The sequence below is a fragment of the Bombina bombina genome, chromosome 8 (genome assembly GCF_027579735.1).
Source record: "Bombina bombina isolate aBomBom1 chromosome 8, aBomBom1.pri, whole genome shotgun sequence".
NCBI lineage: Eukaryota > Metazoa > Chordata > Amphibia > Anura > Bombinatoridae > Bombina > Bombina bombina.
The window spans coordinates 134,493,378-134,518,967 of NC_069506.1; the positions used below are offsets into that span (position 1 = coordinate 134,493,378).

A 25,590-nucleotide genomic window follows, 5' to 3' on the forward strand; every position below is an offset into this window, starting at 1 on the left:
AGTTATCAGCCTTACATTGTGATTCTCCTTATCTGATTTTTCACTCAGACAAGGTAGTTCTGCGTACTAAACCTGGGTTCTTACCTAAGGTAGTCACTAACAGGAATATCAATCAAGAGATTGTTGTTCCATCCTTGTGTCCAAATCCTTCTTCAAAGAAGGAACGTCTTCTACACAATCTGGATGTAGTTCGTGCCCTCAAGTTCTACTTGCAGGCAACTAAAGATTTTCGCCAAACTTCTTCCCTGTTTGTCGTTTATTCTGGACAGAGGAGAGGTCAAAAAGCTTCTGCTACCTCTCTCTCTTTTTGGCTTCGTAGCATAATACGTTTAGCCTATGAGACTGCTGGACAGCAGCCTCCTGAAAGAATTACAGCTCACTCCACTAGAGCTGTGGCTTCCACTTGGGCCTTTAAGAATGAGGCCTCTGTTGAACAGATTTGCAAGGCTGCAACTTGGTCTTCGCTTCATACTTTTTCCAAATTTTACAAATTTGACACTTTTGCTTCTTCGGAGGCTATTTTTGGGAGAAAGGTTCTTCAGGCAGTGGTTCCTTCTGTATAATGAGCCTGCCTATCCCTCCCGTCATCCGTGTACTTTTGCTTTGGTATTGGTATCCCAGAAGTAATGATGACCCGTGGACTGATCACACATAACAGAAGAAAACATAATTTATGCTTACCTGATAAATTCCTTTCTTCTGTTGTGTGATCAGTCCACGGCCCGCCCTTTTTTAAGGCAGGTAAATATCTTTTAAATTATACTCCAGTCACCACTTCACCCTTGGTTACTCCTTTCTCGTTGATTCTTGGTCGAATGACTGGGACTGACGTAGAGGGGAGGAGCTATATGCAGCTCTGCTGGGTGAATCCTCTTGCATTTCCTGTTGGGGAGGAGTTATATCCCAGAAGTAATGATGACCCGTGGACTGATCACACAACAGAAGAAAGGAATTTATCAGGTAAGCATAAATTATGTTTTTTCTGCATGGAAACCGTTATATCAGGGCTCCCACTGTTGTGATTGGAGTGGGAGGGCCCTTGTTTTAGCGCCTTGTTGCGCAGTTAAAATTATTGCACATTCTTTCTGCTTCTTCCTCCTTGATCCAGGACGTCTCTAGAGAGCTCAGGGGTCTGCAAATTTCATTTGTGAGGGAGGTAATCAGTCACAGCAGATCTGTGACAGTGTGCTGACTGATTAAAAGCGTTAAATCTTAATTGATATGTGTTTTATCCGTTTTGGGTATCGAGGGGTTAATCATCCTTTTGCTAATGGGTGCAATCCTCTGCTAATACACTTCTTGTTAAGAATTGTTTATATCTGTATTTTTGAAGCGCTGCAGCGTTTTTTATATTGCTTGTGAAACTTATTGAAAGTGATTTCCAAGCTTGTTAGTTTTTCACTGCTAAGTCTGTTTTAAACATGTATGATTCAGAGGAAACTGTTTGTTCATCATGTTCAAAAGCCAATGTGGAGCCCAATAGAACGATGTGTACCAATTGTATTGATATTGCTTTGAATAAAAGTCAATCTGTACCGATAAAGAAGGTATCACCAGACAACGAGGGGGAAGTTATGCCGCCTAACTCTCCTCACGTGTCAGTACCTGCGTCTCCCGCTCGGGAGATGCGTAGGATTGAGACACCTAGTACATCTAGGCCCTTACAAATCACTTTACATGATATGGCTAATGTTATGAAAGAAGTATTATATAATACTGTATGCCCGAATTAAGGGGCAAACGCGATAGCTCTGGGTTAAGGACAGAGCGCGCTGATGACACGAGAGCCGTGTCTGATACTGCGTCACAATTTGCAGAACATAAGGACGGTGAGCTTCATTCTGTCGGTGACTGTTCTGATCCGGGGAGACCGGATTCAGAAATTTCAAATTTTAAATTTAAGCTTGAGAACCTCTGTGTGTTACTAGGGGAGGTATTAGCGGCTCTGAATGATTGCGACACGGTGGCAATTCCAGAGAAATTGTGTAGGTGGATAGATACTATGCGGTACCGGTGTGTACTGACTTTTTTCCTATACCAAAAAGACTTACAGAAATATTTAGAAAAATGTTCCCTATAGACGCCACCACACGAGACTTATGGCAGACGGTCCCTAAGGTGGAGGGAGCAGTTTCTACTAGCCAAGTGTACCACTATCCCGGTGGAGGATAGCTGTGCTTTCTCAGATCCAATGGATAAAAAAATTAGAGGGTTATCTTAAGAAAAGGTTTGTTCAACAGGGTTTTATATTGCAGCCTCTTGCATGCATTGCGCCTGTTACGGCTGCAGCGGCATTCTGGTTTGAGTCTCTGGAAGAGGCGATTCGCACAGAGCCGTTGGATGAGGCCTTGAGCAAAGTTAGAACCCTTAAGCAAGCTAATGCATTTGTTTCACATGCCGTAGTACATCTAACCAAACTTACGGCTAAAAATTCCGGATTCGCCATACAGGCGCGCAGAGCGCTCTGGCTTAAATCCTGGTCAGCGGATGTAACTTATAAGTCTAAATTACTAAACATTCCTTTCAAAGGGCAGACCTTATTCGGGCCCGGCTTGAAGGAAATTATTGCTGACATTACGGGAGGTAAGGGCCACGCCCTTCCTCAGGACAGGGCCAAACCAAAGGCCAAAAGTCTAATTTTCGTGCCTTTCGTAACTTCAAGGCAGGAGCAGCATCGACTTCCTCCGCTCCAAAACAGGAAGGAACTACTGCTCGTTACAGACAAGGTTGGAAAGGCAACCAGTCATGGAACAAGGGCAAGCAGGCCAGAAAGACAGCATGAAGTCAGGGCCCCCTATCCAGAGACGGATTTAGTGGGGGGCAGACTTTCTCTCTTTGCCCAGGCTTGGGCAAGAGATGTGCAGGATCCCTGGACGTTAAAGATTATATCTCAGGGATACCTTCTGGATTTCAAATCCTCTCCTCCACAAGGGAGGTTCCATCTTTCGAGGTTATCGACAAACCTAGTAAAGAGAGAGGCATTTCTACAATGTGTACAAGACCTCTTAATCATGGGGGTGATCCACTCAGTTCCGCGATCAGAACAGGGACAAGGATTTTACTCAAATCTATTTGTGGTTCCCAAAAAGAGGGAACTTTCAGACCAATCTTGGACTTCAAGATCTTAAACAAATTCCTAAGGGTACCATCGTTCAAGATGGAAACCATTCGAACCATCCTACCCATGATCCAAGAGGGTCAATATATGACCACGGTGGACTTAAAGGATGCTTACCTTCATATACCGATTCACAAAGATCATTATCGGTACCTGAGGTTTGCCTTTCTAGACAGGCATTACCAGTTTGTGGCTCTTCCCTTCGGGTTAGCCACAGCCCCGAGAATTTTTACGAAGGTTCTGGGCTCACTTCTGGTGGTACTAAGACCATGAGGCATAGCGGTGGCTCCGTACCTAGACGACATTCTGATACAAGCGTCAAGTTTTCAGAATGCAAAGTCTCATACAGAGATAGTTCTAGCATTTCTGAGGTCGCATGGGTGGAAAGTGAACGTGGAAAAGAGTTCTGTTACCACTCACAAGGGTCCCTTTTCTAGGGACTCTTATAGATTATGTAGAGATGAAGATTTACCTGACTGAGTCAAGGTTATCAAAGATTCTCAATGCTTGCCGTGTCCTTCATTCCATTCCAAGCCCATCAGTAGCTCAGTGCATGGAGGTAATCTGCTTAATGGTCGCGGCGATGGACATAGTGCCATTTGCGCGCCTGCATCTCAGACCGTTGCAACTATGCATGCTCAGTCAATGGAACGGGGATTACTCAGATCTGTCCCCTTTGCTAAATTTGGACCAGGAGACCAGAGATTCGCGTCTCTGGTGGTTGTCACCGGTTCATCTGTCCAAAGGAATGACCTTTCGCAGGCCAGATTGGACGATTGTAACAACGGATGCCAGCCTTCTAGGCTGGGGAGCAGTCTGGAATTCCCTGAAGGCTCAGGGATCGTGGACTCAGGAGGAGAAACTCCTCCCAATAAACATTCTAGAATTAAGAGCAATATTCAATGCTCTTCTAGCTTGGCCTCAGTTAGCAAAGCTGAGGTTCATCAGATTTCAGTCGGACAATATCACGACTGTGGCTTACATCAATCATCAAGGGGGAACCAGGAGTTCCCTAGCGATGTTGGAAGTCTCGAAGATAATTCGCTGGGCAGAGTCTCACTCTTGCCACCTGTCAGCGATTCACATCCCAGGCGTAGAGAACTGGGAGGCGGATTTCCTAAGTCGCCAGACTTTTCATCCGGGAGAGTGGGAACTTCACCCGGAGGTATTTGCTCAACTGATTCGTCGTTGGGGCAAACCGGATCTGGATCTCATGGCATCTCACCAGAACGCGAAGCTTCCTTGTTACGGATCCAGGTCCAGGGACCCGGGAGTGGTGCTGGTAGATGCATTAGCAGCCCCTTGGGTTTTCAACATAGCTTATGTGTTTCCACCATTTCCGTTGCTACCTCGGCTGATTGCCAGGATCAAACAGAGGGCATCGGTAATTCTGATAGCGCCTGCGTGGCCACGCAGGACCTGGTATGCAGACCTAGTGGACATGTCGTCCTGTCCACCATGGTCTCTTCCTCAGAGGCAGGACCTTCTAATTCAGGGTCCTTTCAACCATCCAAACCTAATTTCTGAGGCTGACTGGAAATTGAACGCTTGATTCTATCAAAGCGTGGGTTTTCGGATTTGGTTATTGATACATTAATACAGGCTCGGAAACCTGTGACAAGAAAAATTTACCATAAGATATGGCGTAAATATTTATATTGGTGCGAATCCAAGAGTTACTCATGGAGTAAGGTTAGGATTCCTAGGATATTAGCTTTTCTACAAGAGGGTTTAGAAAAGGGTTTATCCGCTAGTTCGCTATAGGGACAGATTTCGGCTCTGTCTATTCTTTTACAAACGTCTGGCAGAGCATCCAGACGTCCAGGCCTTTTGTCAGGCTTTGGCTAGAATTAAGCCTGTGTTTAAAGCTGTTGCTCCTCCGTGGAGCTTAAACTTGGTTCTTAAAGTTCTTCAGGGTGTTCCGTTTGAACCCCTTCATTCCATTGATATTAAGCTTTTATCTTGGGAAGTTTTGTTTTTGATGGCTATTTCCTCGGCTCGAAGAGTCTCTGAGTTATCTGCCTTACATTGTGACTCTCCTTATCTGATCTTTCATTCAGATAAGGTAGTTCTGCGTACTAAACCTGGGTTTTTACCTAAGGTTGTTTCTAACAGGAATATCAATCAAGAGATTGTTCCATCGTTATGTCCTAATCCTTCTTCAAAGAAGGAACGTCTTTTGCATAATCTAGACGTGGTCCGTGCTCTGAAGTTCTACTTACAGGCAACTAAAGATTTTAGACAAACTTCTTCTGTTTGTCGTTTACTCTGGACAGAGGAGAGATCAAAAGGCTTCGGCTACCTCTCTCTCTTTTTGGCTTCGTAGCATAATACGTTTAGCCTATGAGACTGCTGGACAGCAGCCTCCTGAAAGAATTACAGCTCATTCCACTAGAGCTGTGGCTTCCACCTGGGCCTTTAAGAATGAGGCCTCTGTTGAACAGATTTGCAAGGCTGCAACTTGGTCTTCACTTCATACTTTTTTCCAAATTTTCCAAATTTGACACTTTCGCTTCTTCGAAGGCTGGTTTTGGGAGAGAGGTTCTACAGGCAGTGGTTCCTTCTGTTTAATGTTCCTGCCTTGTCCCTCCCATCATCCGTGTACTTAGCTTTGGTATTGGTATCCCATAAGTAATGGATGACCCGTGGACTGAACACACTTAACAAGAGAACATAATTTATGCTTACCTGATAAATTTATTTCTCTTGTAGTGTGTTCAGTCCACGGCCCGCCCTGTCTTTTTCAGGCAGGTTCTAAATTTTGAAATTATAACTCCAGTCACCACTGCACCTTATAGTTTCTCCTTTCTCGTCTTGTTTCGGTCGAATGACTGAATATGACATGAGGGGAGGAGCTATATAGCAGCTCTGCTTGGGTGATCCTCTTGCAACTTCCTGTTGGGAAGGAGAATATATCCCATAAGTAATGGATGACGCGTGGACTGAACACACTACAAGAGAAATAAATTTATCAGGTAAGCATAAATTATGTTTCTTCCTCCTCTAAGCAGGAACAGTCTAAGCCTGCATGGAAACCCAGTCGGTCTTGGAACAAAGGAAAGTCGTCTAAGAAGCCGGTTAGTGATTCCAAGAAAGCATGAAGAGCATGCCCCCGATCCAGGACCTAATCTGGTAGGGGGCAGACTTTCCTTTGTTCAAGCCAGGGTTCGGGATGTTCTGGATCCCTGGGCAGTAGAAATAGTATCTTGGGTACAAATTGGAGTTCAAGGTTTTTCCTCCCAGAGGCAGATTTCTAATTTCAAGATTATCTGCAGACCAGATAAAGAGAGGCGTTCTTACACTGTGTAGGATACATTTCCGCTCTGGGAGTGATTGTTCCTGTTCCAATTCAGGGACTGGGGTTTTATTCCAATCTGTGGTTCCCCAAAAAAGAGGGAACATTCAGACCTATTCTAGACCTCAAGAGTTTAAACAAGTTTTCTCTTGCAAGGTGTATCCAGTCCACGGATTCATCCTTTACTTGTGGGATATTCTCCTTCCCTACAGGAAGTGGCAAAGAGCACACAGCAGAGCTGTCCATATAGCTCCCCTCTAGCTCCACCCCCCAGTTATTCTCTTTGCCGGCTCTAAGCACTAGGGTCTCTCTACAGGAGAGTAAAGTGAATGTGGTGTTAGAATTGTAGTATTATCTTCAATCAAAAGTTTGTTATTTTAAATGGTACCGGTTTGTACTATTTACTCTCTAGCAGAAAAGTGATTTCTGCTGAGAGGAAAATTATTTTAGCATGTTGTAACTAAAATCCACTGCTGTTCCCACACAGGACTGAGTACCACAAAACTTCAGTTGGGGGGAACGGTTTGCAGGGTGATCTGCAATAAGGTATGTTCAGTCTTATTTCTAGACAAGACTGAGATAATGCTAGAAGAGACTGGCAATATCCCCATGAGGGGAGGGTAAGCTTGTTCACAGACTTAGTAAGGAATTAAATGCTTACATAATAGGGCTAATAATGCTGATTGACATTTATTCAGGGCAATCGATTATTTAGCTAAGGAATTTTTCGTTTGCAAGACACTTTGAAAGCCCTTTTGGGTTCTTTCTGGGGTTATTACCCACATGGCTGTTTTTTATTCACTTAGGAGTGATTTACTAGGCCTCACAGCTCTGGGGTAGAGTGGGAGGGGCCTAATTTCGCCGCTTCACATGGAGGGTCCTGCTGATGTTTGAGGGCCTTAAAGAAGCTTTATTCCCCCAAATCTGATCCCTAAGGGCAGGTAGGGCCATAGCAAGGCTGTGGCAAGGTGCTGTAGTAATTTTAACCGGGTGTTGGCTTTAGGCTGCTACGGTTTGGGCATTAAGGGGTTAATCGTTTTGAAACTTGTGGTGCAATCTTATTAAGGCTTTAGGTACATACTGTGAAAATTTCAAAAGGATTGCTGCATTTTTCACTGTTTTGTAAAATTGTGTGCTTTTTATCTCTTAAAGGCACAGTAACTTTTTTCAAATTGTGTTTTTTATTTGATTAAAGTGATTTCCAAGCCTGTTTGTGTATACTACTAGTCTGTTAAATCTTCCATAAGATATGGCGGAAATATCTGAATTCGTGTGAATCCAAGGGTTACTCATGGAGTAAGATTAGGATTCCCAGGATATTGTCTTTCCTCCAAAAAGGATTGGATAAAGGATTGTCAGCTAGTTCCTTAAAGGGACAGATATCTGCTCTGTCTATCCTTTTACACAAGCGTCTGGCAGAGGTACCAGACGTTCAAGCGTTTGCTCAGGCTTTAGTCAGAATCAAGCCAGTCTATAAACCCGTGGCTCCGCCATGGAGTCTAAATCTAGTTCTTTCAGTTCGGTCCCGTTTGAACCTTTACATTCCATAGACATTAAGTTATCTTGGAAAGTTTTGTTTTTGGTAGCTATCTCTTCTTCTCGAAGAGTTTCAGAATTATCGATTCACCTTACCTGGTGTTCCACGCAGATAAGGTAGTTTTGCGTACCAAGCCTGGTTTTCTTCCTAAAGTTGTTTCTAACAAGAATATTAACCAGGAAATAGTTGTTCCTTCTCTGTGTCCTAATCCTTCTTCGAAGAAGGAACGTCTGTTACACAATCTTGATGTAGTTCGTGCTTTAAAGTTCTATTTACAAGCAACTAAGGATTTCAGACAAACATCCTCGTTTGTTATCTATTCTGGTAAGATGAGAGGTCAGAAAGCGACTGCTACCTCTTTCCCTTTGGCTGAAAAGCATCATCCGTTTGGCCTATGAGACTGCTGGCCAGCAGCCTCCTGAAACAATTACTGCTCATTCTACTAGAGCAGTGGCTTCCACATGTGCTTTCAAAAATGAGGCTTCTGTTGAACAGATTTGTAAGGCAGTGACTTGGTCTTCACTGCATACTTTTTCCAAATTTTACAAATTCGATACTTTTGCTTCTTCGGAGGCTATTTTTGGGAGAGGTTTTGCAAGCAGTGGTGCCTTCCATTTAAGGTACCTGTCTTGTTCCATCCCTTCATCCGTGTCCTAAAGCTTTGGTATTGGTATCCCACAAGTAAAGGATGAATCCGTGGACTGGATACACCTTGCAAGAGAAAACTGAATTTATGCTTACCTGATAAATTACTTTCTCTTGCGGTGTATCCAGTCCTCAGCCCGCCCTGGCATTTAAGTCAGGTAAAAAATTTTTTTGTTTAAACTAGTCACCACTGCACCCTATGGTTTCTCCTTTTTCTTCCTAACCTTTGGTCGAATGACTGGGAGGGGGAGCTATATGGACAGCTCTGCTGTGTGCTCTTTGCCACTTCCTGTAGGGAAAGAGAATATCCCACAAGTAAAGGATGAATCCATGGACTGGATACACCGCAAGAGAAAGTAATTTATCAGGTAAGCATAAATTCTGTTTCTCAGGGTTCCGTCCTTCAAGATGGAAACAATTCGTTTTATCCTCCCATTGATCCAGAAGGGTCAATTTATGACAATAGTGGATTTGAAGGACACATACCTACATGTTCCCATTCACAGGGATCATCACAAGTTTTTAAGGTTTGCCTTTCTGGACAAACACTACCAGTTTGTGGCTCTTTTCAGTCTCGCCACAGCCCCCAGAATCTTCACAAAGGTTCTGGGATCTCTGTTGGCAGTACTTCGATCAAAGGGCATTGCAGTAGCGCCTTATCTGGACAACATCCTAATTCAGGCGCCATCCTTTCAGCTAGCAAGATCTCATACGGACTTGGTGTTGTCCTTTCTAAGATCCCACGGCTGGAAGGTGAATTTAGAAAAGAGTTCCAAACACAAGGGTAAATTTCCTAGGAACCAAAATAGACTGTCTATGAAGATTTTTCTGACAGAAGTCAGGAAATTAAAGATGATCGATACTTGTCTAGCCCTTCAGTCCACTCCTCGACCATCTGACTCAATGCATGGAGTTAATCGGGCTGATGGTGGCAACAATGGACATCATCCCATTTGCTCGCTTCCATCTCGGAGCTCTGCAGTTGAACATGCTGAGACTATGGAACGGAGATTATTCGGCCTTGTCCCCTCGACGACTTCTGGAACAGGAGACACGGGACTCTCTACAATGGTGGTCTCTGAATTCTCTCCCAAGGAACATGCTTTTGCAGACCATCTTAGGCGATTGTGACAACAGATGCCAGCCTTCTAGGGTGGGGAGCAGTCTGGGGCTCTCTAAAGGCTCAGGGAATATGGACTCAGATATACATGCAAACAGGTGTATAATATGTAATAATACTTTCCCCTTCTGGTGAACCGCAGCCGTCCCACAGTCTCTCCCAAGGTCTGTGTGAATATATCAGGTGTGCTAGCTGGAGGCGCTGGTTCAGCTTGTATCAGTCGTTGGTATCTTCCTTTCCTTCCTCGGTTGTATAACTCAAGAGCAATAAAAGTGCTTTACAAACCAAAGCATCGATGATGCTTTGGTTTGTAAAGCACTTTGGTTGCTCTTGAGAAAGACGGCTGGGACCGTTGAAACGCTTTTGCGTTGAGCCAAATAAAGACAAACTTTTTTACTGAATCTGTGATATTGTCTTTTCATATTGGGAAGGAGCCGGTAACCTGCAATATACACTGTGAGTAGATATTCACCTTTGTATGGTGTATTGTCTGATATTTCAGCACCACTATTTTGCACCTAGAGTTATACAACCGAGAAAGGAAGATACCAACGACTGATACAAGTTGAACCAGCGCCTCCAGCTAGCACACCCGAATATGGACTCAGGCAGTCGGGTTTTACCCATAAACATTCTGGAACTGAGAGCATTTTACAATGCTCTTCTGGCCTGGCCCCAGTTAGCCTCGGTGCAGTTCATCAGGTTCCAGTCGGACAACATAACGTCAGTGGCTTACATCAATCATCGGGGAGGAACAAGGAGTTCCTTGGCAATGAGAGGTATCCAAAATAATTCAGTGGGCGGAGACCCATTCTTGCTGTCGGCGATCCATATCCCAGGGGTGGAGAACTGGGAGGCGGATTTTCTGAGCAGGCAGACCTTTTTATCCGGGGGAGTGGGAACTCCATCCAGAAGTGTTGTCCAGCCTGATTCTCAAATGGGGTCGGCCCGAGTTAGATCTCATGACATCTCGACAGAATGCCAAGCTCCCGAGATACGGGTTGAGATCCAGGGATCCCCAGGCGGAACCGATAAATGCTCTGTCGGCCCCTTGGACATTCAATCTAGCATACCGGTTTCCTCCGTTTGCTCTTCTGTCTTGAGTAATTGCTCAAATCAAGCAGGAAAGAGCCTCGGTGATCCTCATAGCACCGGCCTGGCCTTGCTGGATTTGGTGGAGATGACTTCTCTTCCACCTTAGACTTCCGTTGAGGAAAGACCTTTTAGTTCAGGGGCCTTTCCTTTACCCAAATCTATTTTCTCTGAAGCTGACTGCTTGGAGATTGAATGCTTTATTTTATCAAAGCCGGGATTTTCCGATTCGGTCATAGAGACCATAATTCAGGCTCATAAACCTGTAACTAGGATTATTTACTATAAGATTTGGCGTAAATATCTTTATTGGTGTGAATCCAAGGGCTACTCATGGAGTAGTTATGATTCCTAGGATTCTTTTCTCCAAGAGGGTTTGGAGAGAGGTTTATCGACAAGCTCCCTAAAGGGTCAAATCTCGGCTTTTTCTATTTTGTTGCTCAAACATCTGGCTGATGTCCCAGATGTTCAATCTTTTTGGCAGGCCTTGGTCAGGATCAGGCCTGTGTTCAAACCAGTTACTCTTCCATGGAGTCTTAATTTAGTTCTCAATGTTCTTCAAGGGGCTCTGTTTGAACCTATGCGTTCCTTAGTTAAGTTATCTTGGAAGGTTTTATTTCTTGTGGCTATTTCTTCTGCTCGGAGAGTGTCAGAACTCTCGGCATTACAGTATAAGTCTCCTTATCTTATTTTCCATGCAGATAAGGTAGTTTTGCGTACCAAATTAGGATTTCTTAAGTTGGTTTCTAATCAGAATATTAATCAGGAGATTGTTGTACCTTCCTTGAGTCCTAATCCTTCTAAGAAGGAAAGACTTTTACACAATTTGGACGTGGTCCGTGCTTTAAAGTTTTACCTGCAGGCGAATAAAGGACTTTTGTCAGTCTTCTGCTTTGTGGTTTTCTCAGGAAAACGTAAGGGACAGAAAGCTACGTCTACTTCTTTTTGGCTGAAGAGCATCATACCTTTTTCATTTGAGACTGCTAGACAACAGCCTCCTGAGAGTTACGGCTCATTCCACGAGGGCTGTTGCTTCCTCATGGGCATTCAAGAATGAAGCTTCTGTGGAACAGATTTGCAAGGCGCTTGCAACTTGGTCCTCTCCACACTTTTTCTAAGTTTTACAAATTTGACACTTTTGCCTCGGCTGAGGCTGTTTTTGGGAGAAAGGTTCTTCAAGCAGTGGTGCCTTCTGTTTACGTTCCCTGTCTTGTCCCTCCCGTATCATCTGTGTACTCTAGCTTGGGTATTGAATTCCCATTAGTAATTAAGATGATCCATGGACTCATTGTGTCTTAAAGAAAATTTATGCTTACCTGATGAATTTATTTCTTTGACACAAGTCCACGGCCCGCCCTGTTCTCTTAGACAGGTTATGGGTTATTGAAAACGTCAGACACCTGCACCTTGGCTTTTCCTTTCTCTTCCTAACTTCGGTCAAATGACTGGATCAGGAGGGAAGGGAGGAGCTGTGGTGCTCTTTGCCGCCTCCTGCTGTCCAGGAGGTCCCATTAGTAATTAAGATGATTTATCAGGTAAGCATAATTTTTTTTTTTTTTTAATTCTATGCTATGACTTGAGTGAGTGCGCTCAAGTTTACTCACTTTAAAGCTCTTGCTGTAGTCTCTTTGCCTCATCCAAGCCAGGGGATGAATTCCCAACAGTAATGCATTCAATTTTTTTTATTTTTTTTTAACCGATAAGTACATTTGCAGATGTGCACCTTCCTCTCATGCCCTGTTTCACTTCTAGATGTTTTGATGGGCTTAGGTGTTGAAATACCAAACCTATCTAGGCTAAATATTTGATTTGTTGTAACACTGCACTATAACTTTAAAGCAATCCTATTGGGTCATTAATAAAACAAATACTTCTGCACTCAATGTTATTTATGTGGGCTTTGTAGGATTACAAACCCTAAATCTCCCCCACAATGCCTTGTGCTTATGTTTTAGAAAGTTGCTGAAGGACAACAAGATAAATTAGAAAAGCAACATTGGGCAATGAGTAAACTTCAGAAACATCAGGAGCATATTCTCCGATTTGCTACTTGGGCCTTGGAAAGTGACAATAATACTGCTTTGCTGTTGTCAAAGAAATTGGTAAGATGATGGATGTGGTTGTGTGGCTTTTTTTATTTTTAAATTATCCTAATGACAATTTGTTTAATAGATATATTTTCAACTTCACCGTGCTCTGAAAGTAGTTGTAGACCCTGTTGAACCGTTGGGAGAGCTGAAATTTCAGTGGGATTCTGATACTTGGACAAAACATGCTGAATTATTTGGTAAGTTGCCGATAGCACCATATTTTTTATGTTGAGTCTTTACAGCTCTCCTCTGCTATTAAATGTTTACCAATGAGCAGGCACGTGAATGATGAGCTTTCTTTCATGTAATTAACAAGAGTCCATGAGCTAGTGACGTATGGGATATACATTCCTACCAGGAGGGGCAAAGTTTCCCAAACCTTAAAATGCCTATAAATACACCCCTCACCACACCCACAAATCAGTTTTTACAAACTTTGCCTCCAAGGGAGGTGGTGAAGTAAGTTTGTGCTAGATTCTACGTTGATATGCGCTCCGCAGCAAGTTGGAGCCCGGTTTTCCTCTCAGCGTGCAGTGAATGTCAGAGGGATGTGAAGAGAGTATTGCCTATTGAATGCAGTGATCTCCTTCTACGGGGTCTATTTCATAAGGTTCTCTGTTATCGGTCGTAGAGATTCATCTCTTACCTCCCTTTTCAGATCGACGATATACTCTTATATTTACCATTACCTCTACTGATTCTCGTTTCAGTACTGGTTTGGCTTTCTACAAACATGTAGATGAGTGTCCTGGGGTAAGTAAGTCTTATTTTTTGTGACACTCTAAGCTATGGTTGGGCACTTTATTTATAAAGTTCTAAATATATGTATTCAAACATTTATTTGCCTTGACTCAGAATGTTCAACTTTCCTTATTTTCAGACAGTCAGTTTCATATTTGGGATTATGCATTGAATTATCATATTTTTCTTACCTCAAAAATTTGACTTTTTTCCCTGTGGGCTGTTAGGCTCGCGGGGGCTGAAAATGCTTCATTTTATTGCGTCATTCTTGGCGCGGACTTTTTTGGCGCAAAAATTCTTTTCCGTTTCCGGCGTCATACGTGTCGCCGGAAGTTACGTCATTTTTTTGACGTTATTTTGCGCCAAAAATGTCGGCGTTCCGGATGTGGCGTCATTTTTGGCGCCAAAAGCATTTAGGCGCCAAATAATGTGGGCGTCTTATTTGGCGCTAAAAAATATGGGCGTCGCTTTTGTCTCCACATTATTTCAGTCTCATTTTTCATTTGCTTCTGGTTGCTAGAAGCTTGATATTTGGCATTCTTTCCCATTCCTGAAACTGTCTTATAAGGAATTTGATCTATTTTGCTTTATATGTTGTTTTTTCTCTTACATATTGCAAAATGTCTCACGTTGCATCTGAGCCAGAAGATACTACAGGAAAATCACTGCCTGCTGGATCTACCAAAGCTAAGTGTATCTGCTGTAAATTTTTGGTAGCTATTCCTCCAGCTGTTGTTTGTAATATTTGTCATGACAAACTTGTTAAAGCAGATAATATTTCCTTTAGTAATGTACCATTGCCTGTTGCAGTTCCCTCAACATCTAAGGTGCAGAATGTTCCTGATAACATAAGAGATTTTGTTTCTGAATCCATAAAGAAGGCTTTGTCTGTTATTTCTCCTTCTAGTAAACGTAAAAAGTCTTTTAAATCTTCTCTCTCTACAGATGAATTTTTAAATGAACACCATTCTGATTCTTTGGACTCTTCTGATTCAGAGGATTCTATCTCAGAGATTGATGCTGATAAATCTTCATATTTATTTAAGATGGAATTTATTCGCTCTTTACTTAAAGAAGTACTAATTGCTTTAGAAATAGAGGATTCTAGTCCTCTTGATACTAATTCTATACGTTTGGATAAGGTTTTTAAAGCTCCTGCGGTTATTCCAGAAGTTTTTCCTGTTCCTAATGCTATTTCTGCAGTGATTTCCAAAGAATGGGATAAATTGGGTAATTCATTTACTCCTTCTAAACGTTTTAAGCAATTATATCCTGTTCCGCCTGACAGGTTAGAATTTTGGGACAAAATCCCTAAAGTTGATGGGGCTATTTCTACCCTTGCTAAACGTACTACCATTCCTACGTCAGATGGTACCTCGTTTAAGGATCCTTTAGATAGAAAAATTGAATCCTTTCTAAGAAAAGCTTATCTGTGTTCAGGTAATCTTCTTAGACCTGCTATATCATTGGCTGATGTTGCTGCAGCTTCAACTTTTTGGTTGGAAACCCTAGCGCAACAAGTAGCAAATCGTGATTCTCATGATATTATTATTCTTCTTCAGCATGCTAATAATTTTATCTGTGATGCCATTTTTGATATTATTAGAGTTGATGTTAGGTTTATGTCTCTAGCTATCTTAGCCAGAAGAGCTTTATGGCTTAAGACTTGGAATGCTGATATGGCTTCTAAATCAACTCTACTTTCCATTTCTTTCCAGGGAAACAAATTATTTGGTTCTCAGTTGGATTCTATTATTTCAACTGTTACTGGTGGGAAAGGAACTTTTTTACCACAGGATAAAAAATCTAAAGGTAAAAACAGGGCTAACAATCGTTTTCGTTCCTTTCGTTTCAACAAAGAACAAAAGCCTGATCCTTCGTCCTCAGGAGCAGTTTCAGTTTGGAAACCATCTCCAGTCTGGAATAAATCCAAGCCTGCTAGAAAGGCAAAGCTTGCTTCTAAGTTCACATGAAGGTACGGCCCTCATTCCAGTTCAGCTGGTAGGGGGCAGGTTATGTTTTTTCAAAGAAATTTGGATCAATTCTGTTCACAATCTTTGGATTCAGATCATTGTTTCAGAAGGGTACAGAATTGGTTTCAAGATGAGACCTCCTGCAAAGAGATTTTTTCTTTCCCGTGTCCCAGTAAATCCAGTGAAAGCTCAAGCATTTCTGAATTGTGTTTCAGATCTAGAGTTGGCTGGAGTAATTATGCCAGTTCCAGTTCCGGAACAGGGGATGGGGTTTTATTCAAATCTCTTCATTGTACCAAAGAAGGAGAATTCCTTCAGACCAGTTCTGGATCTAAAATTATTGAATAGTTATGTAAGGATACCAACGTTCAAGATGGTAACTGTAAGGACTATATTGCCTTTTGTTCAGCAAGGGAATTATATGTCCACAATAGATTTACAGGATGCATATCTGCATATTCCGATTCATCCAGATCATTTTCAGTTCCTGAGATTCTCTTTTCTAGACAAGCATTACCAATTTGTGGCTCTACCGTTTGGCCTTGCTACAGCTCCAAGAATTTTCACAAAGATTCTCGGTGCCCTTCTGTCTGTAATCAGAGAACAGGGTATTGTGGTATTTCCTTATTTGGACGATATCTTGGTACTTGCTCAGTCTTTACATTTAGCAGAGTCTCATACGAATCGACTTGTGTTGTTTCTTCAAGATCATGGTTGGAGGATCAATTTACCAAAAAGTTCTTTGATTCCTCAAACAAGGGTAACCTTTCTGGGTTTCCAGATAGATTCAGTGTCCATGACTCTGTCTTTAACAGACAAGAGACGTCTAAAATTGATTACAGCTTGTCGAAACCTTCAGTCACAATCATTCCCTTCGGTAGCCTTATGCATGGAAATTCTAGGTCTTATGACTGCTGCATCGGACGCGATCCCCTTTGCTCGTTTTCACATGCGACCTCTTCAGCTCTGTATGCTGAACCAATGGTGCAGGGATTACACGAAGATATCTCAATTAATATCTTTAAAACCGATTGTTCGACACTCTCTAACGTGGTGGACAGATCACCATCGTTTAATTCAGGGGGCTTCTTTTGTTCTTCCGACCTGGACTGTAATTTCAACAGATGCAAGTCTTACAGGTTGGGGAGCTGTGTGGGGATCTCTGACGGCACAGGGAGTTTGGGAATCTCAGGAGGTGAGATTACCGATCAATATTTTGGAACTCCGTGCAATTTTCAGAGCTCTTCAGTTTTGGCCTCTTCTGAAGAGAGAATCGTTCATTTGTTTTCAGACAGACAATGTCACAACTGTGGCATACATCAATCATCAAGGAGGGACTCAGTCCTCTGGCTATGAAAGAAGTATCTCGAATTCTGGTTTGGGCGGAATCCAGCTCCTGTCTAATCTCTGCGGTTCATATCCCAGGTGTAGACAATTGGGAAGCGGATTATCTCAGTCGCCAAACGTTGCATCCGGGCGAATGGTCTCTTCACCCAGAGGTATTTCTTCAGATTGTTCAAATGTGGGGACTTCCAGAGATAGATCTGATGGCCTCTCATCTAAACAAGAAACTTCCCAGGTATCTGTCCAGATCCCGGGATCCTCAGGCGGAGGCAGTGGATGTATTATCACTTCCTTGGAAGTATCATCCTGCCTATATCTTTCCGCCTCTAGTTCTTCTTCCAAGAGTAATCTCCAAGATTCTGAGGGAATGCTCGTTTGTTCTGCTAATAGCTCCGGCATGGCCTCACAGGTTTTGGTATGCGGATCTTGTCCGGATGGCATCTTGCCAACCATGGACTCTTCCGTTAAGACCAGACCTTCTGTCGCAAGGTCCTTTTTTCCATCCGGATCTGAAATCCTTAAACTTAAAGGTATGGAGATTGAACGCTTGATTCTTAGTCAAAGAGGTTTCTCTAACTGTGATTGATACTATGTTACAGGCTCGTAAATCTGTATCTAGAGAGATATATTATAGTCTGGAAGACTTATATTTCTTGGTGTCTTACTCATCATTTTTCTTGGTATTCTTTTAGAATTCCGAGAATATTACAATTTCTTCAGGATGGTTTAGATAAGGGTTTGTCCGCAAGTTCCTTGAAAGGACAAATCTCTGCTCTTTCTGTTCTTTTTCACAGAAAGATTGCTATTCTTCCTGATATTCATTGTTTTGTACAAGCTTTGGTTCGTATAAAACCTGTCATTAAGTCAATTTCTCCTCCATGGAGTTTGAATTTGGTTCTGGGAGCTCTTCAAGCTCCTCCGTTTGAACCTATGCATTCATTGGACATTAAATTGCTTTCTTGGAAAGTTTTGTTCCTTTTGGCCATCTCTTCTGCCAGAAGAGTTTCTGAATTATCTGCTCTTTCTTGTGAGTCTCCTTTTCTGATTTTTCATCAGGATAAGGCGGTGTTGCGAACTTCTTTTTGAATTTTTACCTAAGGTTGTGAATTCCAACAACATTAGTAGAGAAATCGTGGTTCCTTCATTATGTCCTAATCCTAAGAATTCTAAGGAGAAATCGTTACATTCTTTGGATGTTGTTAGAGCTTTGAAATATTATGTTGAAGCTACTAAATCTTTCCGAAAGACTTCTAGTCTATTTGTCATCTTTTCTGGTTCTAGAAAAGGTCAGAAAGCTTCTGCCATTTCTTTGGCATCCTGGTTGAAATCTTTAATTCATCTTGCCTATGTTGAGTCGGGTAAAACTCCGCCTCAGAGGATTACAGCTCATTCTACTAGGTCAGTTTCTACTTCCTGGGCGTTTAGGAATGAAGCTTCAGTTGATCAGATTTGCAAAGCAGCGACTTGGTCCTCTTTGCATACTTTTACTAAATTCTACCATTTTGATGTATTCTCTTCTTCTGAAGCAGTTTTTGGTAGAAAGGTACTTCAGGCAGTGGTTTCGGTTTGAATCTTCTGCTTATGTTTTTCATTAAACTTTATTTTGGGTGTGGATTATTTTCAGCAGGAATTGGCTGTCTTTATTTTATCCCTCCCTCTCTAGTGACTCTTGTGTGGAAAGATCCACATCTTGGGTATTCATTATCCCATACGTCACTAGCTCATGGACTCTTGTTAATTACATGAAAGAAAACATAATTTATGTAAGAACTTACCTGATAAATTCATTTCTTTCATATTAACAAGAGTCCATGAGGCCCACCCTTTTTTGTGGTGGTTATGATTTTTTTGTATAAAGCACAATTATTCCAATTCCTTATTTTATATGCTTCGCACTTTTTTCTTATCACCCCACTTCTTGGCTATTCGTTAAACTGATTTGTGGGTGTAGTGAGGGGTGTATTTATAGGCATTTTAAGGTTTGGGAAACTTTGCCCCTCCTGGTAGGAATGTATATCCCATACGTCACTAGCTCATGGACTCTTGTTAATATGAAAGAAATGAATTTATCAGGTAAGTTCTTACATAAATTATGTTTTTTTTTGCTTGTTCACTAGTATTAAAAATAAGACCTTCAAAAATGTTTAGAAAGCAGGTTGACCTTTTTCATACTAAATTTTGAAGCCAGGTGTTAAACATTACTCATAGTAGGGTTTGAAGGGCTTCAATATCTCTCTGGTGCTTAATATTGAATAGGACTAGGGATCAAAGGCATTGCAGAAAAGCCATGATTGTCTGATGTTAGTTCTGATTATGCTACTTCAGTCCATTCACATGAACCGTGAGTGTTTTTTTTTTTTTTTTTTCATTGCTTATCTTTTAATCGAAAGATTAGCAATGAAAAACTCATGGTTGAATAGTGTAACTTTGGATTCAGAACAAAGTCCTATCCCTGTCAGGACATAGTTAACCAAGTCTCATTTGACAGCTATGTTTTTTTTCAAACTTTGGGTTTTAACTAAATACACTTTGTCTACAGGTAAAATTGTGTCTGACAGGTTGGGTGTTCTTTCCTCTTCATCAACAGCTGTAAACTCAAGCCATTCATCAAAATTTGCATCTCAGGTACTGATTTTTCTTTTGAGAATTAGTGCAAAATGTGTCCATTCCAGTACAAAGTGTGTTACATTTTTAGCTGTCAAATCAGTGTGCATTTTAAAGGTAGCCAGTAGATTAGTCTATATGCAGACATACATGCAACTGCCCATGATGCTTCGCTGCAGTGAAAATGGTTAGTTTGCAGCAGGTATAGTATACTGATTTTGAGTATGAATCTCTTGAAACGGCTATAGCTTTTACTAGAATTATTTTTAATTTGTATTGCAAAAATGCTTATAATCAAAACTAAAGTACACCTGTGTATTCTAATTTTGTCTTGAAAGTCCCTTTGACTTGAATATTTTTCATGAGATGGTGAGTCTGAGCCATTGCATGTGGGATTAAACTCTAGTCCACTTGGAGGCAAAAAAAACCCTAACAAACCAGAGCTTTTAATACCCCCACTCTACCGGAATCCATTTTTTTTTTTTCTTTCCTCCAGCAAAAAATTAAAGTAATTCAGATTTGCTGATCTACACGTCAAGAGGAGTTACGCTGACCCTTTCTTCCTCTGTGCCTGTGAAGGATATGTGGGTAGATAGTTTAGTCAGTTAGTGAAAAATATTTTTCCATTTTGGAAATGTCATAGGCCTCCCAGCTGAAAAGCAGAGATCTGCGAATATCGTTGTAGATGCTGATCCTTGGCACTCTGCTTACACTGCCTATTAGAGTAAATCAAAGTTCAAATTACTAACTGTAATATCTATAGTCCAGTGGTCTAGATCCTCAATGTACCAACCTACATAGAATGTTTGATTCTCTTCAGTGTGGTGAAACAATGGCTGCACTCTAAACGAAGTCAGTAGAATGTGACTAAAAAGAAAAATACAAAACAGGTGCTGCATGTGTATCTATCAAGGAATAGATCTCTTGATACATAGCTCCTCCCTTCCCTCCCACCCCAGTCATTCTCTTTGCCTACGTTAAGTGCAAGGAGGTGGTAAAGTTAGGTGTTAGAAAAGATTCTTCAATCAAGAGTTTATTTTTAAAGTAGTAAAAGATTGTGCTGCTTTGTTCTCGGGTGTAGCCGTAGTCCATATCAGTCTCTTCAGTAGAGCTGTGGTGGCTTTAGAGCAATGGGTACTTGTGGGACATAATTCTCACTGCGCCTCCCATACTGATGCTGCCCTTACCAAGAAAATCTCAGGGATATTACTCAGGACTTTTGTTTAATTACAGGTCCATGTGAGGGAGAGAACCTCTCAAACCTGGGAACTGCCTTGCTGTCAGGCAGAAAATGAGGTAAGTGCTGACTTTATTCTGGGGGTTGAAGTAAAACTCAGAAAAAAGGTTGGACACTATCTATTTTATTTATACCTCATTGAATTTGGGCTCTTTATCAGAGGGTTACAAGATAGATTCCTCTAGAGTCTTAGGGGACACTTTGGACAGTTTGGGTGCAGGCACTGGGGCTGAATGGGACATGTGTTCTCATCTCCCGGCGGTTTAATAGCCGACCGGGAGATTACATATTGCCAAGACAACGATGAGCTATACTGCAGAGAGCGAGCTCAGTGTGAGGTGGTTCCACGATTAAATTAGAACACTCGGACTAGCAACTGCCCAATCTGAAGCTGATCAGTACGTTTTTATGCTCCCGGCGGTTCCACTTAGTACAAATATTAATGGCGACTGGGAGATGACTATTAACGCCCAAGATGGGCGGAGTTGTGTGGCACCAATTTAGTTGTGTACGACTGTTAGCACTTCCGGGTATTGGAAGGAATGGAGGATTTAAGTCTGAGTGTTTGCTCTTGAAAGAGATAGTAACGGACCGGACAGTGCTTCAGCGGATTCCAGAATAGGTTAAGCTGAGGTGTAGAGGGGGTTTACAGTAGGGTTGCACCGATACTAGTATCAGTACCGATACCAAGTATTTGCATGAGTACTTGTGCAAATGCACCGATACTTAAACAGATATCTCCACTTACTACCCATATGCTATCTTGTGGTGTTTTTTTCAAACTGCATGTTCCCATTTCATTTAAAGCTGGAGTGGAGACTAAACTAAAAATTGTTTACTACTGTTCTGCCAATACAAATTGCTCTTATTTGTATTATTGTAGGAGAGATCATTGTACTGCGTTCAGACAAACCCCTGAAGTACTGGGCAGTTAATAAACTGAACTTTCCACCTCTGGCTAAAATGGCCCAAAAATATCTTTCTGCCCCATGCAGTAGTGTGGAAAGTTGAACCTCCTTACTGATAGCAAAAACAGACTTATAGCTGAACATGCAGAGATGCTTCTGTTATGTTCCTTAAAAAGAACTTGCCACTAACTTTTGAAATATTATTCCAATTGCTAGATTGCCTTTTATACTGCTAGTTCTCATCTTGCACAATTATGTTCAAAACATACTGTACTCTGAGGAACATCTTAGCTTATATAATTGCAGGAAGAGTACTCCTAGGAAAAATTAAGTTAATCCCAATGAACACTCATCCTGCAATTATAGGACTAGATTAGATTACATTTGATTGGTAAGCTTTACCAATGCTCTGTTCACATTTCCACCTCCATAGCCTTTAATTGAGTAGGATGTGTAATGAGAGCATTGGTAAAGCTTACCAGTCAAATGTAGTCTAGCCCATAGTGTTGTTCACCATGATTAAACAGCATTCTGTTCTATTTTTTACTGTATGGCACTTTTGGTTGGTTGCAATTTTAGATTTGTTATTTATTGTTGTTGTTAATATATTTTATTGTAATATTTTTATTTCTAAACATGTTCTGTGAACTTTGTGACAAATAAAACCTGTTTATTATTTCATAATGTCTTTTGAGCTACAGTCCTTCATAATTATAAAGAAGGAATATTAAATAATTAGTCTGTATTGTGCTTGGTAAACTGTCACATGACATAAAAAAAGTATCGGTAATTGGTATCGGCGAGTATTTGAAAACAAGTATAGGTACTTGTACTCGGTCTTAAAAAAATGGTATCGGTGCAACCCTAGTTTACAGTATTGTGTACCTATTCAACCATGTTTGCACACATAAATAAAGAAGTTGCATTTTAAGAATTAGAGACCATAACATAAATAAGTTACTTTAAAAAATAGACTAACGTTTTTTTCTGTTGGTTTTTATTTGATTATTCAGCTATATGTGAGTCAGAGTGGTCCAAGAGACCCTACAAAGTGTCTCCTTATGTTTTTGAAACGAATGTGGAACCACCAATCCTTTTCTGTCCCCTATGTTGTGAGAACTTTACTATAGAAATAAAAAAAGACTGTGGTATTTCAGAACCGGCTGACATAGTTCCCATGAGGGAAGGGGTAAGCAGTAATCCTACATGCAATGAAGGGATGTGACTGGGACCTGTTATATTATGGGCTAAAAATTGAATGACACTGGTTGCATAATTGAGTGAAAACTATTTTATGTGCAGGGGCAAATAACGTTTTTATGAACCAACGTTTGTGTTTGATGGCACTGGAGGGTTTCACATGGCTGACAGTATTGTATTGGGTATATGAAAACTCACATGGCTAGTTCCTATACCGCTTTACAGCGGTTTTTTACTAGGCAGAGAAATCGTATAAGATGGGCGGGGCCTAATTTCGCGCCTTAGATGCGCAGTTGTATTTCACATGAAGGCAGCAAGCTTTTTTCTCAGGGTTAATTTTCCCTTACTTTTGGTGCAATCTTAGGCTGCCAGATAAGACACACATATGCTTAAATTGTGAGTTATAACTTTTTGAAGCAGTTTTGGAAAAATTGTAAGCTTTTTTTTTTTTTCTCTTAAAGGCGCAGTACCGTTTTTCAGAATGTTGTGTTTTTCATTAAAGTGTTCAATACTTTTTGTGGTCATTACTAGCCTGTTTAACATGTCTGACATTGAGGAAAGTCAATGCTCTGTGTTTAGAAGCCATTGTGGAACCCCCACTTAAAATGTGTCCCTCATGTACTGAAAGGGCCTTACAGTGCAAAGAACATATTTTAGGTGATAAGTGTCTCAGGATGATTCTCAGTCTGAAGAGAATCAGGTTATGCCATCTAATTCTCCCCAAGTGTCACAACCTTTAACGCCCGCTCAAGCGACGCCAAGTACTTCTAGTGCGTCTAATTCTTTTACCCTGCAAGATATAGCTGCAGTAATGTCTACTACTCTTAGAGTTATTATCTAAACTGCCAGGTTTACAGGGTAAGCGCAGTAGGTCGGGTATTAGAGTTAATGCTGAGCCCTCGGATGCTTTATTGGCCATCTCCGATGTACCCTCAGTGTTCTGATTTGGAGGTGGGGGATTTGCTGTCTGAGGGAGATCTTTCAGACTCGGGAAAGATGTTCCCTCTAACAGACTCAGATGTGACGGCCTTTAAGGTTAAGCTTGAACACCTCGGCTTGTTACTCCTGGAGGTTTTAGCGACTCTGGATGATTGTGACCCTATTGTAATAGCACCAGAGAAATTGTGTAAAATGGATAAAAATCTAGAGGTCCCTACTTACACTGTTTTTCCAGTACCTAGAAGAATTTCGGACATTGTTACTAAGGAATGGGATAGACCAGGCATTCCGTTCTCTCCCCCTCCTACTTTTAAGAAAATGTTTCCCATATCTGACACCATTCGGGATTCCTGGCAGATGGGTCCCTAAGGTGGGAGCTATTTCTACCCTGGCTACGCGTACAACTATACCTATTGAGGACAGTTGTGCTTTCAAAGATCCTATGGATAAAAAAAAATTAGAGGGTCTTTTAAAGAAATTGTTTATTAATCAAGGTTTTGTTCTACAACCTATAGCGTGCATTGTTCCAGTAACTACTGCAGCAGCTTTTTGGTTTGAGGCTCTAGAGCAGTGGTTCTCAACCAAAGTGACCTCAAGGCCCGGTAAATTTTAGCTAGACATGTCCAGGGCCCGGTAGTGTGTATATGTGTGTATGTATGTATATATATATATATATATATATATATATATATATATATATATATGTATGTGTATATATATATGTATGTGTATATATATATATATATATATATATATATATATATATATATATATATATATATATATATATATATATATATATATAGATGTGTAGATATATAGATATAGATAGATAGGGCGGGCTGATCAGCCAGGCAAATAGGACCTGGGCCGATGGACCAGCAAGTAGGGGGGCCCACAAATGGCATCTCCATGGATCCTGGTGCATTCCTGAAGCTGGAGTTTTCAGTTGCCCTATCAGTAACTAAGCAAAAAAAGTGTGGGTTTAGAGGGGCCCTGGCAGGGGTCTGTCACTGTGAGGGCCATGGAGTGTGGGGTCTGGCCCTGGAGGTTGGGTACCCTTTCTCTGGACCTTAATGTTGGGGGTCCTGGCTCTGGAGGTTGAGGGGCCTGTTGGGGGCAGGGCAGGGAGGCTACCATGTTCATTTGCATAAAATGTAATACATTTTGGTCAGTGTGAGACAGTGTTCCTGGGACCTTGATTGGTATCAGTCTGCCCTTGGTGTGCAGTGGGGTAAGAGTGTGCAGTGGGGGCATGACAGGCCGGGGCCCACCAGCAGGGCTATCACGGCCCGGTACTGGGCCACGGCCCGGCTGTTGAGAAACCAGGCTCTAGAGGAGTCTCTTAAAGGGACATTATACACATTTTTTTTTTTGCATAAATGTTTTGTAGATCTATTTATATAGCCCATAAAGTTTTTTTTTTTTTTTTTTTAAATAAATGTATAGTTTTGCTTATTTTTAAATAACATTTCTCTAATTTTCAAACTCCTAACCAAGCCCCAAAGTTTTATGTGAATACCGTCCCCATTAGATGATATTTTGGATAGAATTAAGGCTAGCTAATTCTTTCATTACCGATGCCGCTTTTCAAATGGCTAAATTAGCGGCAAAAAATGCGGGCTTTGCTATTTTAGCGCGTAGAGCGTTATGGCTTAAGTCTTGGTCTGCTGATGTTTCATCAAAATCTAAACATTCGGGCCTGAAGTAAAGGAGATCATTTCCGACATTACTGGAGGTAAAGGTC

The 25,590-nt window shown here is 41.4% G+C and overlaps 1 protein-coding gene across 1 annotated transcript in view; it reads left to right on the forward strand.

The window, feature by feature from the left end:
- Positions 1-25,590, forward strand: part of TRIM28 (tripartite motif containing 28) — a 253,485-nt gene that overhangs the window by 159,723 nt on the left and 68,172 nt on the right. Inside the window, exons 8-10 of the mRNA XM_053691009.1 lie at positions 12,763-12,909; positions 12,980-13,094; positions 19,495-19,580. Of these exons, the coding sequence (XP_053546984.1) occupies positions 12,763-12,909; positions 12,980-13,094; positions 19,495-19,580 (348 nt within the window). The remainder of the gene's footprint in view (positions 1-12,762; positions 12,910-12,979; positions 13,095-19,494; positions 19,581-25,590) is intronic.